General features: G+C 40.7%; 1 protein-coding gene across 1 annotated transcript in view; it reads right to left on the bottom strand.

Moving 5' to 3' along the window:
* LOC132091008 (uncharacterized) overlaps positions 1–17346 on the bottom strand; it is a 31399-nt gene extending 14053 nt beyond the window's left edge. Inside the window, exon 1 of the mRNA XM_059497796.1 lies at positions 17239–17346. Within this exon, the coding sequence (XP_059353779.1) occupies positions 17239–17268 (30 nt within the window). The 5' untranslated portion in view covers positions 17269–17346. The remainder of the gene's footprint in view (positions 1–17238) is intronic.
* Between the last annotated feature and the right edge of the window lie 683 nt (positions 17347–18029).

The raw sequence follows: 18029 nt of genomic DNA, 5'->3' as shown, positions 1-18029 counted from the left end.
GAGACCGCTCGCGCAATTGGGCGGTCTATGGCAGCCTTAGTGGCCGCGGAGAGGCATTTGTGGCTGACCCTGTCAGAAATTAAAGAACGAGACAGGGTCTGCCTCCTGGACGCCCCGCTTCAAGCCTCGGGCCTGTTCGGCGACACAGTTAATACTGTCGTCGACAGGTTCCAGGAGGCACACAAGCAGGCGGCAGCGTTCCAGAGTTTCCTCCCTCGTCGCTCTTGTGGTGCATCTGGGCGGGAGATGACCACGCCACATACCGACTCCTCACACCGGGAAGCGCAAAAGCAGAGCGTCGCCACTCGTGCTCCCCCACGTCGAGACCGAGGGCAACGACGCTCTGAGTCGGGGGCTTCTCGGGCAAAAACCGATTTAAGATCTGTCATTGAAGCCCGGAAGTCCTCGACGAAAAGATCCTGACGCCAGGATCCAGAGGGTAGCCCCTGCTGGGGTAGAGCGCGGTTCACCTCATTATACGGTGCCCGTCTCACCTCAGTACCCTCAGGAGGTCGGTCTGCCAACCCTGCCAGAGCTTCAGGGCGCAGCGGCCTCCAGCGAGCGCCACCCCCAGTTACTTCCGCCCGTGAGCGTAGCGGAGCTGGGATGCTCGCCGCCCCTTCGGGGGCCTCTTACACCAGAGGTCAGTCTCGAGAGACTGATTCCCTTAGTAGATTATTTAGCAGCGTGGAAGCTACTGCCAAATGTATCTCAATTGGTCCTGCGTACAATAGAAAGAGGCTATTGCATTCAGTTCGGTCATCCACCACCGAAGTTCAACGGGGTTACACCGACTGTGGTCGGCCCCCAGCAGGCTCTGGTTATGGAACAAGAAGTGAATACCCTATTAAGGAAGGAGGCCATCGAGGTGGTCCCTCCTCTAGACAGGGAATCCGGATTTTACAGCCGGTATTTCATAGTTCCAAAGAAGGATGGGGGGTTGCGTCCGATCTTAGACTTACGTCTCCTGAACCGCTCAGTTATGTCTCTGAAGTTCAAGATGCTCACTGTCAACCAGGTTGTAGCTCAAATCAGATCCGAGGACTGGTTTGTCACAATAGATCTCAAAGACGCATACTTCCACATATCCATCCTTCCACAACACAGGAAGTTTCTGAGGTTCGCTTTCGGGGGCAAAGCTTATCAATATCGAGTACTTCCCTTTGGCCTCGCACTCTCACCCCGCACGTTCACGAAATGTATGGATGGGGCTCTGGTGTCCCTCCGTATGCAGGGCATCCGCATTTTAAATTATATCGACGATTGGTTGATCCTAGCTCAATCAGAGCAGATGGCGGCTCGACATCGAGATGTCGTTCTCGCACACATGGGGGAGCTGGGTTTGAGACTAAACGCCAAGAAGAGTGTACTTTCTCCAGTTCAGAGAACCACCTATCTAGGCGTAGTGTGGAATTCGACCACGATGCAGGCACGCTTGTCTCCTGCTCGGATCGAGTCGATCCTCACATCAGTCGAGAGAGTCAAAGAAGGCCAGTCACTCACTGTCAAACAATTCTAGAGATTGTTAGGGCTGATGGCAGCTGCGTCCAACGTGATACCTTTTGGCCTGCTGTACATGAGACCCCTACAGTGGTGGCTGAAGTCCAAGGGCTTTTCCCCGAGGGGAAATCCACTTCGAGTTATCAAGGTCACGCGGCGGTGCCTTCGTGCCTTAGACATGTGGAGGAAACCTTGGTTCTTGAATCAGGGCCCGGTGCTGGGAGTTCCTTGTCGCCGTGTAACGCTAGCGACAGATGCGTCCCTCACCGGTTGGGGTGCGGTCATGAGCGGCCACCCTGCCCGCGGTCTGTGGAGTGGTCGCCATCTAACATGGCACATCAATTGCCTAGAGATACTAGCGGTCTATCGAGCATTGAAATATTTCCTCCCAGACCTGAGAGGTCACCATGTGTTGGTGCGCACCGACAACACATCAGTGGTCTCTTATATCAATCACCATGGGGGTCTGCGTTCGCGCCCCTTGTACAAGCTGGCACACCAGATCCTTCTGTGGTCCCAGGGCAAACTCCTCTCGATCAGAGCAGTGTATATTCCTGGGAGATTGAATGTGGGAGCAGACATACTGTCGAGACAGGGGCCGAGGCCCGGGGAATGGATGCTTCACCCCGAGGTGGTGAAGCAGATATGGAGAGTATTTGGTACAGCCCAGGTGGACCTCTTTGCGACTCAGGAGACATCGCAATGTCCCCTCTGGTTCTCTCTAGTTCATCCAGCTCCTCTGGGACTGGACGCTATGGTACAGACCTGGCCGAGGCTTCGTCTGTATGCTTTTCCCCCTATCGCTCTGCTCCCGGGAGTTCTGGCGAGAGTACGCCGGGACGGGGCCCGTCTACTACTAGTAGCCCCGTTCTGGCCGGGCCGAGTATGGTTCTCAGATCTAGTCTCGCTCCTCGACGGCTCTCCGTGGGAGATACCGATCAGGACAGACCTACTCTCACAGGCGCAGGGCACGATAATTCACCCTCGCCCGGAGTTGTGGAAGCTGTGGGTGTGGCCCCTGAGGGGGCACAGCTGTTAGCAGCTGGTCTCTCAACCGAGGTTGTTGAGACCCTACTACAATCCAGAGCTCCCTCTACGAGGAAACTGTACGCCCTGAAGTGGAAGCTCTTCACTTCATGGTGCAGAGACCGCCAGCTTGACCCAGCAGACTGCCCAGTTGGTACAGTTCTGGAGTTTTTACAAGCCAGGCTCTCTGCGGGGTTATCCCACTCCACCTTAAAGGTTTACGTGGTGGCCATAGCTGCTTTCCACGTCCTTTTCAATGGTCAGTCAGTGGGTAGACACCCCCTAGTTACACGTTTCCTCCGCGGTGCGCTGAGGCTGAGACCTCCAGTACGATCCCGTGTTCCCCCCTGGGATTTGGTTGTGGTTCTAGAGGCTCTTTGTAAAGCTCCATTCGAGCCAATACAAGATATCTCAGATAGACATCTGACACTTAAAACTGCCCTGTTACTGGCAATCACCTCACTAAAGAGAGTTGGAGATCTTCAGGCCCTTTCGGTGGCCCCTACTTACTTAGACTTTGCCCCTGGTATGGCCAAAGCATTCTTATACCCTCGAGCGGGTTACGTTCCGAAGGTTCCCTCTGTTACACCACAACTTATCGTACTGCAGGCCTTCTGTCCTCCTCCCTTTCGGGAGCCAGACCAAGAGAAGCTAAACTGTATGTGTCCAGTGCGAGCACTGGACGCATACGTCCACAGAGCTGCCCTGTGGAGAAAATCAGACCAATTGCTTGTTTGCTACGGTCCTTCTAACAAGGGTTCTCCTGCCACCAAGCAGACCCTTAGTCGTTGGATAGTCGAGGCTATCAACGTCTCCTATGAGTCCTCTGGTCTTCCCCCTCCTTTGGGGGCCAAGGCTCACTCTACTCGGAGTATGGCGGCCTCCAAGGCCTTCTCAGCAGGTGTGTCCCTCTTGGACATCTGCAACGCTGCGGGGTGGTCCACGCCCTCCACATTTGTCCGATTTTACGATCTTGACATGCGAGCCACGCCGGGCTCTTCTGTTCTCTCATCTTAGCTGTGCTCTTTTGACTACACACTAGGCAGGGATTTGGAAGTCTGGCAGCGTGGGCACATCGTTCCCCAAAAGCGTTTCGACGCAGCTCGAGTTCCTGAAAAGGAACGTCTCAAGGTTACGTATGTAACCCTAGTTCCTTGAAGGAACGAGACGCTGCGTCGCAGAGCCATACTCCCGGCACCCCTGCCGGCGCTTGCTTCCCTACTCGAAGCTGAAGCCAGCTGCACGGCACGTGCTTTTATAGCTTCCTGGTCGCTACGTCACCCCGCCCGTGACGTCACGCCTTTCCGATGGACTGATTGCACACGATATTCAGAGTCGGTCTCGTCAGGGACGTTCCCCAAAAGCGTTTCGACGCAGCGTCTCGTTCCTTCAAGGAACTAGGGTTACATACGTAACCTTGAGACGTTTTCCAGAGCCTCAAACGCTAAAATATTTATATCACTTTGGTTCACAGTGTTTATATTTTAATTGGTCTTCGGCCTGAAGTCTGCAGGTATTATTATTTATTGCATTGACCGTGCTCCGCGAGTGACCGTGGTCAGTTGATCCGCCGTCTGTGAACACCCGGTCAAGCCTGTCGCCGCCCACATTTTGCTGCACGTCTGTTTGTGGAATTAAAGTGTCGCGATACATTAAGCTTACAAAAAGCGTCTTTCTCAGCTTTTTGGCCACGCCACGCATTTGTACTGTAATAAAAAAATAGACATGTTCAAATCCAGGCAGCGGCTGCTTGACCGGGTGTAACACAGATAAAGACTCACTTGACTGGGGCAATATAAAGACACAGGGTTTTCCCTCGCTAATTTGACAGTTTCCTAGAGCCTCAAATGCTAAAATAGCTTAACATTTAACTTCGGATTTCAGTGCTTATATTTTATTTACTTTTAAACGTTTCTGACAGCTGTTCGTCTACTAATTTTTGTATAGCACAATTTCATATGCTTAGTTTATATTGCTTCTACTGATATGCTACTGCTTTTTCACTCCTTTACAGCTCTCCCTCTTCAAAGTTATTGTCAGCTCAAGATATAAGGTTGTCACCCTGCAGAGTTTTCAAGAAGCTGATTTTAAGGACATTCTTGTTACACTGAGGTGCAGTTAACACATCCTTACTGATATTAAACTCTTTTGCTGTTTAACTTGTATATTTGTTGCAGACCTAATGCAGTCACACAACATATTTAATGCAGACCATGCAATTATTTTTGTACAATTTCATATGCTTAGTCTATATTGCTTCTGCTGATATGCTTCTGCTTTTCTGCACCATTACAGCTGTTGATTCCTCTTCAAAGTTATTGTCACCTCAAGATATAAAGTGTCACCCTACAAAGTTTTCAAGAAGCTGTGTAAAGGATGTTCATTTTACAATAAGGTAATTGTGAACTTGCTTATTTTTAAAACATTCTTTATCCTTGATTTTATTACTTGTGACATGACCTCTATATATGACCTCTTTAATCATTTATGTTATAAGATGGCATGTGATTTACATATGTGATTATTTTTCATCTGTACTTACTGCCCACTATTAATCTCTTTGGCTCCATTTTTCCTCCTGTCTTGTGTCTGTTTCAGATGAGCACAGAGTTCACCATCGATCGTCTGCAGTCATTCTTGGATGGACTAGATGCTTTGGTGTCTTTTAGAGCTGTACAAAGCATCTGTATCATCAAGCAGGAGCTTGAGCCTTAGCAGTTATACAGTGCCTTGATAAGGAGGTATGAATAAAAATGAACCCAATTTGATCAGTTTGCACAAATATAAGTGTACTAATGTATATATATATTGGAGTCACTCAGTCTTGTTTATAATTGTATGTAGGACACAAATTGGAACAGAAGAAAAGCTGCCTTGGACTTCTGCGCTTCCTTTCAGAGGAGACTTCTGAGATAATCAAGATGTGTGATGTAAGAAAATATATTTAAATCTTGTGAATGTACTGATGATAGTGAATTCATTGTAGAGCAGTATGTGTAGGGAAAAAGTTAATCAGCTTAACTATTACAATATATTTATTATTTTATCCCAGAATCAGTAATAATTTATGCTAAAATGCTTTTTTGAACACTATATATCATGCCTAAACATGTCATCAATAATATAATGTACAAATATAACAAAATATTAAAGTTTTTTTTTTTCCTTTTTTGCTTTATCTGGAATCTCAAATGCTGAATGTTGGTCAAGTGTTTACTATAAGGAAAAACCTTTGAGCATTTATTGGAAATAGACTAATTTCACATGTGTGTTCTTATTGCTTTTAGTGAGAGTTTACTACATGAGTATTGTTCAACACAGTCAATGACCATGTATTGTGCAAATCTTTCAAAGGTCAGAAAGCTACATGTACTTGTTTATATAGAGAACACTTACAATCTTTAAAGTGATTGATGAGCCGTTATTTTGTATCATTACACACGACCTGCCACTCCTCATTTTTCCCCAATTCATGCCTTTTTCTCCTCCCCTCAGTTACATGTTCTATACCTCTTTTATACCACTCATCTACCTTTCTTCTAGTTTTGTATATTATTAGAGAATCTTTGATGTTTTGATGAAATGGATGTTTAAGCACTTGTGTTCTTAAATTTTTAAAACCTGTTTTCCTACAAGAATTTGTATTTTCAAACCAATGTTGAAGTTTGTACATTACTTGAATTTATTTCAATAAATTTTTTACAATTTTGAGCAGACCAGTTACAAGTCTATTTATTATGAGCTGATTTGAGTTTTCTTGAACTGATAATGTAACATAGTAAGTTGTTTTAACTCAGAGCATCAAGTTGAAACAACAAATGACCATTAGTTTAAAAAATTGTAAAACTTAACTTCTTGAGTTGAAACAAAGAGTATCTGTAAGTTGAGTTAACTCACATTTTTAAGGCAGCAGGTGAACTTTCGTTTATAAGTTTAACCAACGTGAAATGTTTTACAGTGTATACACGACTCATATATTTTTTCCTCTAACAAACTTTATTTAATTTTTAGCGTGTTTAAAAAATAAAAAACAAAGAAAACATTCAGCAACTGAAAATAGGCGATTAATCCGTTAAAATGTGTTAAAAATGTGTTACTCTTGGTTAACAGTAATTATAATTATTTCACTTCAGAACAGAGCCTGGGACTAATCTAGGTTATCCATGTTTTTTATTTTTCATTGCATCTGAAAATGACTTTGTTCATTACATTCACTTCACGCGATCTGGCGCAGATCAGCCTCCCGCAAAACTCAGCTGTGGACGATTTAAAAATGTTTGAAATAAAGCAGTGGTTCTCTACCCGTAGCCCGTTACGAATTTAAATTAGGCCCGAACCACATGCTGAATAAATTCTTTTTTATATAATTTAAATTATATAATATATATATTCTATTATATTATTATATTAATATATATTATATTTTATTATTCACATCAATTAAAAAAAATGATGCTACTAATGAAATATAACCTATATCCTAATGTTTTTATGTGATTTTTTTTTCTTCATATATTATTTTCAGACATGAGCACTGGCATAAGCATTTAACGAACACATACAAGTGCGCACTTTGGAAGAATTCAATTCAAATAGTCATCAATAGCCATTAGGTAAATTGCCTTTAAGGTAAAATTGCGCATCAGAATGGACACATTTGTTTTTTAAGGGAGAAAAAAAAGAAATTCAAAAATGCCAGCGAATGAACATGTACAAACTGTGAATAGTCGCAGAATCAGTATTGAAGGAGAAGTGCTGGATTTTTTTTTTTTTTTTTTGCCCCGCAACTCACTTGAAGAAGTTCAGATAAATGGAAACACCATACACTATGTAACAATCCATATCGTCATTGGAGAGTGTGTGCCGAGGCTCATGAACAGACGACCGCGCGGACAGGTGCGCGTGATCAGTATGGCTTGAAAAGCAAAATTGCACATGTGCAGGCAGAGTGAAGAAGCTCATTGCTACTCGAACCTGTGCAATCCGTCAATAAAAGAATATAAAGACAGTCAGATGTGCAATAATTCTGGGCAATTACAGAGCGGACCATCAGCCTGCGCATTCAGAAGTATAAATTGAAGAAGTCTGCGTCCGCGCTGGCCGTGTACACGTCCGGATTGCTCATGCGGAAAGTATAACACAGGCGTTACAATCGCAACTTCTTTGTGTTATTGCTTTCAAGCTGAATCTCACAAAATTGGTCAGCTCCCGACAGCATCAGGTGTTTTATTTATGGGGAGTAGAATTGTTTATTTCAATGAATGTGATAGATTATATATCATAATAGTTTGGCTATAATATTATAAATCAGGTTGGCTTGTATTGCTGATGTAATATTTAAATTATATGCGTAGACTTGCACTTAGACCATAGTGCAGCCCGCTGGAAAAAAAGGTTGAGAACTGCTGTCTCATTTTATACAGGAATTGTTCATTTAAAAAAATCAAATTATATTGTTAGTTCTAATTATATTGTTAACACAAGTTCATTTAGAACTTTTTTTTTTTACTTATAAACTCCTTGAGAATTTAAAGTTAGTTTAATAGTATTTAAATTCAAGTTTAAAAAAAGGTTTTAATTGCTTAAATTATTTTTTATTAATTAATAATATGTTATCATGTTTGTTCTTGTAAAAAATATGTGTTTATTCTTTAGGAAAACAAGGGAAAAAATAAGGGACAATACGAATATTTGTTTTGCTTTACCTATTTATGTAAGCTACAATTATTCAAATAATAATAATAATAATAATAATAATAAAATAATGTCATTAAAAAAATACCATTGGCCTGAGTAATTTTGACCATTATAGAATTGTGACTTTAAAGATTAGTCATTTAGGTGGTAAAAATACTGTGAAATTAATAATGGCATAACATTTTTTAGAAATTAACAATGGCATTTTAGAGCAACCGAAGGTTTATGAAACATTAGCCAATAAAGCATTTTTTTAAACAACGGAACTTAAAGTTGTGAACTAAAATATTATTTCAACCATACAGTGTGAATAAATAAAATGCATAATTTTCATAACATTTCATTATTCATAAAATGCATAACGTTTCTGGTGTTCTGGATTTGTAGGCTACTTCAATATAATGAGCTCCAAGTTTAAGAATAGCCCTAGACTAGTTTCTCTCTCTCTCTCTCTGTTTAACAGCATTAGCTCAATGATATACGTCTTCCTTCTGTTAGAATTTTCATGCCTTGCTAAATGTTGGGCTCATGCAGGGCCGGCGCGTGCCTGTAGGCGAACTAGGCAGCCGCCTAGGGCGGAGAGAGAGAGAAGGCGAGAGAGAGAGAGAGAGAGAGAGAGAGAAAGAGAGAGAGAGAGAGAGAGAGAATTATTAATTTATTTGTTTGTTTCACATTAGGTAAAAATAAAATAAAAGCTATAAATAAATAAAAAAACTTTACATTTCGAATAAAAATTCCCGCACGGCAGCGCCCTATTAGTAGGTCTATATGTATGCAAAATACTTTATTGTATATTCAAAAATGTGAAACCGAATAAATTTATCTGGTCATGATTAATCGCCTCCGTGGAAGAGCGCTTTTCGCTGCTTAGAGACCATGGGCACGTATTTGGATTTTTATATGACATCGCATCTCTCAAAGAAAAGGAGAATAGAATAGCCTTCAGGATTGCTTAGGACTGGAAGGCCCTGACTCATGGAGACTCGCAAGATGTTGATGTGCATGAATTGTTTGAAGAGCTGACTGCTTTGGGCTGACGCCTGGTTGCTGGATCTAAACCACTGGATGCGCTATAATTCATCTGTGAAAAAGGGATGGAATACAATTTTCCAAATGTTTTTGTAGCAATGAGAGTGCTTCCCACTCTCCCTGTCACTGTGAGCTATGGAGAACGCAGTTTCTCAAAGCTTAAACTGATAAAAATGATCTCTGAAGTACAAGTTAAACTCGAGGACGCAATCAAAGCGTTTGCCGCTGCGAAAGCCCGATGCGCACGCTTCTGAAATGAAGGTGTGTGAATGCGTGTATCAGTCAAGAAAACAATCGAAAACTCCAGTTTTGTGAGCTAAAAAGTTGAGTGCACATGTTTAGTTTTATTCTGTACACTATCTATTAGCCTATAAAACAGAATTTATACTTAGCTGTTGCATTGTGTAGGCTACCCTTTTCACCTTTTTGCAGAATGGAAAAATTAAAAACTCTGAAAACATGCTTGCACGTTTTTATTTTAGTGTAATTTCATAGATTAAAAAAAAATTGTTTACATGCATCTTAAGGATCCCTAATTGTGAATGTGAGGGGGGCGGCACGATCATGCTCTGCCTAGAGTGGCATTTGAGCTTGCGCTGGCCCTGGGCTCATGATCAATAAGTTGTATTCGCCTCAATCTGATTCAGTAAAGTCAAACCGCAGACAGTGAAGTCTCGAGACCCGTGCGCTGTGAGGCGGGAACAGAGGATTCCGCTTGGTCTTAAAGCCTCCTTATATCCACGATCACAAATAACAATGATTTTCGTAAAATAATGATTAATTATTAATTGATGATTTGTTATTATCATTATGGTCTTGTGAAAATAATAATATGGGCTGCGAGAAAATTATGAAAGAGTACTTCTGAGTGCAAGCATGTTTCAGCCCAGTAACACACCGTTCCTCAGAGCCAAAACACAGGCCGAATTCTGTTCAGCTGGAGGGGGTTGGGTTTTGGGTAGTTATTCATGGCTTGTGGTGGTCGAGATAAAAGTGTGAATTGCTCTTTCATATGGACAAGTGTCTTATGAGGCTTTCACTTGCTGAACCGGTTTATAAACAACTGTTGTTTAGATTATATTCACAGTCCTGGCTCTCTCCAACGAGAGAAATGCAACATTCACACATTACACTATTCCTTTTCGTCTAAAACCTTTCAAGCTTTCTGTAGATATATTTTTAATGTACCTATGTGAGACACAACGATATTATGTTAATTAAAAAATTATACATTCATTATCATGAAAAATTAAAGTGATGAGACGGCGCCTCCCTGTCATTAATGCACATTAATAATTTTTGCACAAACACTTGAATATGAGCTTCTTATCACGAGTAAAATTCATGCCAACAGCCAACATATTTAGCTTGATCAGAAGGTTGACTGCAAGAGTCGAGCGGGATGTTAAGAGTTTGTCTGTTTCTTTTACTGATTATTTTCGGGTTAAAGCATGACTTAAACAGATTCACACTCAATCGCTTTCGCAATAATGCATTCAAACAAATGTAATCTTACAGTGCTACATTATCAGCATGCTATCTGATTTTGAAATCTTGAAGTTAATCGATCTGTTTAGAAAAAAAAAACTGACAAAAATGTACTGGGCCCGGTTCCCCAAAACGTTCTTATCGCTAAGTAGTTCTTAACCTATTCCTTAACCTCTCTCCTAACCTTATGGCACGGTTCCCGACACGTTCGTACGCTAAGTATATCTTCTGTAAGTCACACTTTCGTAAGGTTGGTCTGGACCATTCGTAGCTCTCTCTTAGAGTTATTTGAGCTCATGACGCTACTGTACAGCAGTCTTTAGAAACCAGCGCAGCGAAGTACAAGTCAAACTATGGTATGTTGACAATTTTGTGGCTCAATGATTTTCTGTTATTTTTTAAGACTCATAATAAATTATGTTCGCAACGGATACAGTCCTATTTATGAAGTTGACTTTATGTGGTTACAGAACTAATAAGGTGGTAATTAGCCTAGGCTTTTTCGTAATGTAATTAAAGCGAATTGGCAATCATTTTTTTGATAATTAAAATCTGGCAAACAATTTGGCTCTAAATGGCTAAGATCTTTAAATGGGTAAGCATGGTGGTGTCCAGTAAGCGACCAACTATGGCAGCGATCCAACGTGTTCTTGTAATGAATCAAAGACGGAGCCGGACTCTGAGCCGTTTAGTCCATGTCAGTTTTTTTATTCGGCAAAACTTAAGCCCTTTTGACATTTTGCCTGACGTGGCTATATTAAAAAAAATCCCCCCCCAAGACAACTCATTGTGGAGCAGCTGGACCTTCCCAGACCTGCGCTGGCCAGGCTAACGCGGCGGAATTCTGCTTTACTGCTAGATCCGATTACTTTTCTTCTCTTTTAGAAGAAAACAAACATAACCCCAGGTATTTATTCAATACAGTGGCTAAATTAACGAAAAATAAAGCCTCAACAAGTGTTGACATTTCCCAACATCACAGCAGTAATGACTTTATGAACTACTTTACTTCTAAAATCAATACTATTAGAGATAAAATTGCAGCCATCAGCTACAGTATCACATCAGACAGTGCACTATAAAAACCCTGAGGAACAGTTCCACTCATTCTCTACTATAGGAGAGGAAGAATTGTATAAACTTGTTAAATCATCTAAACCAACAACATGTATGTTAGACCCTATACCATCTAAGCTCCTAAAAGAGGTGCTTCCAGAAGTCAAAGATCCTCTTCTGACTATTATTAATTCCTCATTGTCATTAGGATATGTCCCCAAAACCTTCAAACTGGCTGTTATTAAGCCTCTCATCAAAAAACCACAGCTTGACCCCAAAGAACTAGTTAATTATAGACCATTCTCGAATCTCCCTTTTCTGTCCAAGATACTAGAAAAGGTGGTATCCTCACAATTATATTCCTTCTTAGAGAAAAATGGTATATGTGAGGATTTTCAGTCAGGATTTAGACCGTATCATAGTACTGAGACTGCTCTCCTTAGAGTTACAAATGATCTGCTCTTATCATCTGATCGTGGGTGTATCTCTCTATTAGTTTTATTGGATCTTAGTGCTGCGTTTGACACAATTGACCACAACATTCTTTTGCATAGACTTGAACACTTTGTTGGCATCAGTGGAAGTGCATTAGCATGGTTTAAATCGTACTTATATGACCGCCATCAGTTCGTAGCAGTGAATGAAGATGTATCCTATCGATCACAAGTGCAGTATGGAGTACCTCAAGGCTCAGTACTAGGGCCGCTACTCTTCACGCTTTATATGTTACCCTTGGGAGATATCATCAGGAAACATGGTGTTAGCTTTCACTGTTATGCTGATGATACTCAGCTCTATATTTCTTCGCAGCCCGGTTAAACACACCAATTTGAAAAACTAATGGATTGCATAGTCGATATAAAAAATTGGATGACGAGTAATTTCTTACTGCTAAATTCTGAAAAAACAGAGGTGTTAATTATATGACCTAAAAACTCCGTTTGTAATAACCTAGAACACTGTCTAAGACTTGATGGTTGCTCTGTCAATTCTTCGTCATCAGTTAGGAACCTAGGTGTGCTATTTAATCGCAATCTTTCCTTAGAAAGCCACGTTTCTAGCATTTGTAAAACTGCATTTTTCCATCTCAAAAATATATCTAAATTACGGCCTATGCTCTCAATGTCAAATGCAGAAATGTTAATCCATGCTTTTATGACCTCAAGGTTAGATTATTGTAATGCTTTATTGGGTGGTTGTTCTGCACGCTTAGTAAACAAACTACAGCTAGTCCAAAATGCAGCAGCAAGAGTTCTTACTAGAACCAGGAAGTATGACCATATTAGCCTGGTCCTGTCAACACTGCACTGGCTCCCTATCAAGCATAGTATAGATTTTAAAATATTGCTTATTACTTATAAAGCCCTGAATGGTTTAGCACCTCAGTATTTGAATGAGCTCCTTTTACATTATAATCCTCTACGTTCGCTACGTTCTCAAAACTCAATTTGATAATACCTAGAATATCAAAATCAACTGTGGGCGGCAGATCCTTTTCCTATTTGGCGCCCAAAATCTGGAATATCCTACCTAACATTGTTCGGGAGGCAGACACACTCTTGCAGTTTAAATCTAGATTAAGACCCATCTCTTTAACCTGGCATACACATAACATACTAATATGCTTTTAATATCCAAATCCGTTAAAGGATTTATAGGCTGCATTAATTAGGTAAACCGGAACCGGAAACACTTCCCATAACACCCTATGTACTTGCTACATCATTAGAAGAATGGCATCTACGCTAATATTTGTCTGTTTCTCTCTTGTTCCGAGGTCACCGTGGCCACCAGATCCAGTCTGTCTCCAGATCAGAGGGTCACTGCAGTCACCCGGATCCAGTACGTATCCAGACCAGATGCTGGATCAGCCCCTAGAAAGGACCTCTACATCCCTGAAAGACAGCGGAGACCAGGACAACTAGAGCCCCAGATACAGATCCCCTGTAAAGACCTTGTCTCAGAGGAGCACCAGGACAAGACCAGAGGAAACAGATGATTCTTCTGCACAATCTGACTTTGCTGCAGCCTGGAATTGAACTACTGGTTTCGTCTGGTCAGAGGAGAACTGGCCCCCAACTGAGCCTGGTTTCTCCCAAGGTTTTTTTCTCCATTCTGTCACCGATGGAGTTTCGGTTCCTTGCTGCTGTCGCCTCTGGCTTGCTTAGTTGGGGACACTTCATCTACAGCGATATCGTTGACTTGATTGCAAATAAATGCACAGACACTATTTAACTGAACAGAGATGACATAACTGAATCCAATGATGAACTGCCTTTAACTATCATTTTTGCATTATTGACACTGTTTTCCCAATGAATGTTGTTCAGTTGCTTTGACGCAATGTATTTTGTTTAAGGCGCTATATAAATAAAGGTGACTTTGACTTTAAGCCCTGAAGCCCAGCGCTACTTTTTTTTTTTTTTTGCTACAGAGAGTCATCGAGGTCGTGGGAGAAGGCTACAGCCTAATCAAGACCTCTGTGTGGAAGTGCGTCCACACTGTCTCCAACGCCCTTCTGCGCCATGCCGGGGATTGCATCCTGGTGGATGGCACACTCATCCCTATCGCCAATCCATCAGTGAATGATCAGGCGTAGGCTACTTATCGCGAAAGGAAGACGCGGCCATAAATGTGCCGGTTATAGTGGACCATAGGGGTGTGATATCTGACCTGGTGGCAAGGTCCAGCAACACCTCCTCTGACGAGAGGCTTGGTGCCCTTTTTTACGTTGCTTCCCCAGCATATTTTGTATCTAACTCTCTCTGTTCATTGTAGATAGGTTGATTTTTATTAAAAACATAAACCAATTCCAATCAATACTGCATTAAACAGAAGTAACTGCAGCTGCTTGCCAATCAATCTAATTGTAAAGTACCTTGCCATTAATATAAAAGTGTATTATATAATTTTTATAAGTCGTTAAACCCATGTCAAGAAGCGGCACAAGTGGCACAACGGGATGGATGATTAGCGAGGGATACCCGGTTTGTCTTACCGTCACAACATATCGTGTGAACATTACTGACCCTTTGATAATTTAATTTATAGTCTATATTTTACTGATAACTTAAACTATGTTAAAATAAATGTTACTGTAATAATTTGAGGAATGTTTCATTTGCATAGAACGTGTTGTCTTTCTTAACGCTGTATTGCACCTTCGCGTAAAGTGGAAAATCGATTCATGAGCAATCGATGCCAACTAATTCAGCACCCTGACTTTGGACAGCGCTCTTGTAACGTCGGACGTAAGAGGCAGCGTGCTAAGAAGCTTCCTAAGGGACACTTCGGGGAACACACTTAGAAACATCAACAACTTTGGTAAGATATATCTTTCGATGTCTTCTTAGCGCGCTAAGAGTGAACGTTATCGGGGAACCGGACCCAGTTAACTAAAATATTTTCTACGTTGGTAAGAAAAAAAAATAAAAATCCAGATGAAAAAAATGAATTGCTAAAAATGCCCGGTTTAAAAAAGAATGGAAGAATTATATTACCTTTGTCACGGTAGCAAAGACACTTATCAACATTGTTCACATACCACAGAGTAAGATTAAATGTATTTTCATTTAACTACACTGTAAAACCCGACAAGTTAACTTAACTCAAATCGTTTGAGTAAACCGATTGCCTTGACTGTAAAGCCCGACAAGTAAACTTAACTCAAACGGTTTGAGTAAACAGATATCCTTAAGTTATGTTAACTCAAACCGTTTGAGGAAACTGATTGCCTTAAACCATTTAAGTTGAAAAAACTAACAGTTATAAGTACTCTGAACTTAATTCAATTGAGTTCATTGAAAGAAGATATACATTGCAATTAAGTAATTAAGGGATTAATTGACTGATAATTGAGCTTTAGTGATTAACACCTGCTGTTAACAAACAGAATTACTGAAGAAAAGAGAGAAAGGAACTACAGCTGACTTCAGACACAGCCTCACTCAAACCTGACAAGTTATGTTAACTCAAACTGTTTGAGGCAACTGATTGCCTTAAACCATTTAAGTTGAAAAAACGAACAGTTATGAGTACTCTGAACTTAATTCAGTTGAGTTCACTGAAAGAAGATATACATTGCAATTAAGTAATTAACTGAGTGATAATTGTGAATTAGTGATGAACAGCTGCTGTTAACAAATAGAATTACTGAAGAAAAGAGAAACACAAGAACTACAACTGACTTCAGACACAGCCTTAGATGAAATCAACTGAAATAAAATACATGAAATCTCTCAAGATCTGATTAAACAACCCCACAAACAGCATCACCAGCTCCACTTATTAATAACCAGACTGACTTTGTTTCTGTCAGACGTCTACAGAAGATCTTATTGAGAATGAACTAAGGTTTAGATGTTGATTTATTGTTTCATTTGAAGTAACCATGTTAGAGATCAGTGTTTGCTTTAGTTGGGCTCTTGACCCTTGATTTCTGTCTTAGTCTTTTCTCTGGCTGTTATAACCGTGTTTTTCTAAAACACATTTCTTGTAACTCAAAAGCCCAGAAAAAAATGCCATCAGGTTTTAACCTGTACCTAGGTGTGGGTTGTTATACTTTACACTTAACTTAACACTAACGTCAGCTATTTTTAACCAGAGATACCTTGTAGAAACTCAAGATGATGTTAACATTCTGCTTGATCAGATGAAAGGTTTAGTGTGGCTATGACAACCAATAAATTAACATTTTTTTCTTTATTTTGATTGGGGTGGGATTGGACATTTTTATATAAAATATTCTGGAACATTTTATTCTACATTTATACATTTACACCAGAGATTTCAGCCTGTCAAACAATGATAAATTGCTACTATAACTGGTGGAATGTGCAGCCTGCTGCATTCTAGCAGCTGAATATGTGTTCACCTGTCACAACATGAGGGACAATAAGTGACTTCTCCAGTCCATCTCCTGCACAATTTACTAATGCTTTTTTTTTGCGTATCACTTACTGTTTAATGTATTACTTTTAATAACTTCTACTTTATGCAAATGTATGCGAATGTACAAATATTTGTAATGCCAAAAAACCACCTAAACATGTGTGTGAGTTAAAAGAGAGAGAGAGAGAGAGAAAGACAGAGCATGTGTTGTACGCACTTGTTTATACCACATGAAGACGAACAAAATGTCTCCTTAAGTATAGTAAAACCTGAAACTTTTGAAAAAAAAAAAAAAATAAAATACTATATGATGTTTATCTGAAAATGTAACAATGCAAACAGGTTTTATTGTAAGGGGTAGGATTGGGTTAGGGGATAAAAATGGTGTTTGGTCAGTATAAAAACAATAGAAGACTATGGAAAGTCCCCACAATTCACAGAAACATGCATGAGTGTGTTTGAGAAAGTGTTTGTGTGTGTGTATGTGTTTGAGAGAATGTATGACAGAGAGAGAGTGTGTGTATGTGTGTGTGTATCAAAATTTACACTTACCTGAGTGGACATAGATGTCCTCAAGGCCATGAATGTTGGGGCCGGCTTTGGGAGGCCCACAAACTCCCATGCGGCGGCGAAAGCTTTGAGGAGGCCCTTGAACACCCCACCCTTCGAATTAAAAAAGAAGTGGGGTGACTGGCTCCCCTCAAAGCTTTCCCGTATTTTTAAAAATTCGGCCATGCAATTATACTCCCCCTTTGTGATGGGGAGTATTGCATGGCCGAATGATGCACATGTTTTGTGCTTTTTGACCTGTAAAGTAAAATAATTATGAATAAGTGTACGACTATATATGTAAGCAAATAAATGTAAACAAAACAATGACTACTACAACACTCACAAAAATGGCATGGCCGTCCTTGCCTTCTTTGGAGGCCAGAAATTCCTCCACGGTGAGGTTCATGATGACACCTGGCCTGTGGCCAGAGGTGGCAATCATGACCCCACCGAGGAGGCCAAAGAAGAGGTCCAGCTGCCTCTTTTCATGCTGAAGTTTTTCTAAAACATAATGAAAACAAATCATTCAACACAATGAAAACCATTAACTATGAAATCAAACTCTTAATCCACTTTTGTATTTTGTTGTCTGGAATCTACCAAAAGCCTTGTAACTTACGCAATACTTCAGGAAGCACCTCTGAAGCAGCTTTAATGAAGTCAGCATGGGCAGCAGGATCCAAAAGGTTTTCTGATATTAAAAAAAGGTAGTTCAATTAAGCACACCAAATTGCATGTCAGGTCCAGTGTTTAATTAAAGGTCCCATATTGTACAACTTTCTGGAGATTTA

Source organism: Carassius carassius, chromosome 17, assembly GCF_963082965.1.
Source record: "Carassius carassius chromosome 17, fCarCar2.1, whole genome shotgun sequence".
Taxonomy (NCBI): domain Eukaryota; kingdom Metazoa; phylum Chordata; class Actinopteri; order Cypriniformes; family Cyprinidae; genus Carassius; species Carassius carassius.
Note: the sequence above shows the minus strand (reverse complement) of the source record. Positions and strands in the feature narration are given on the sequence as shown.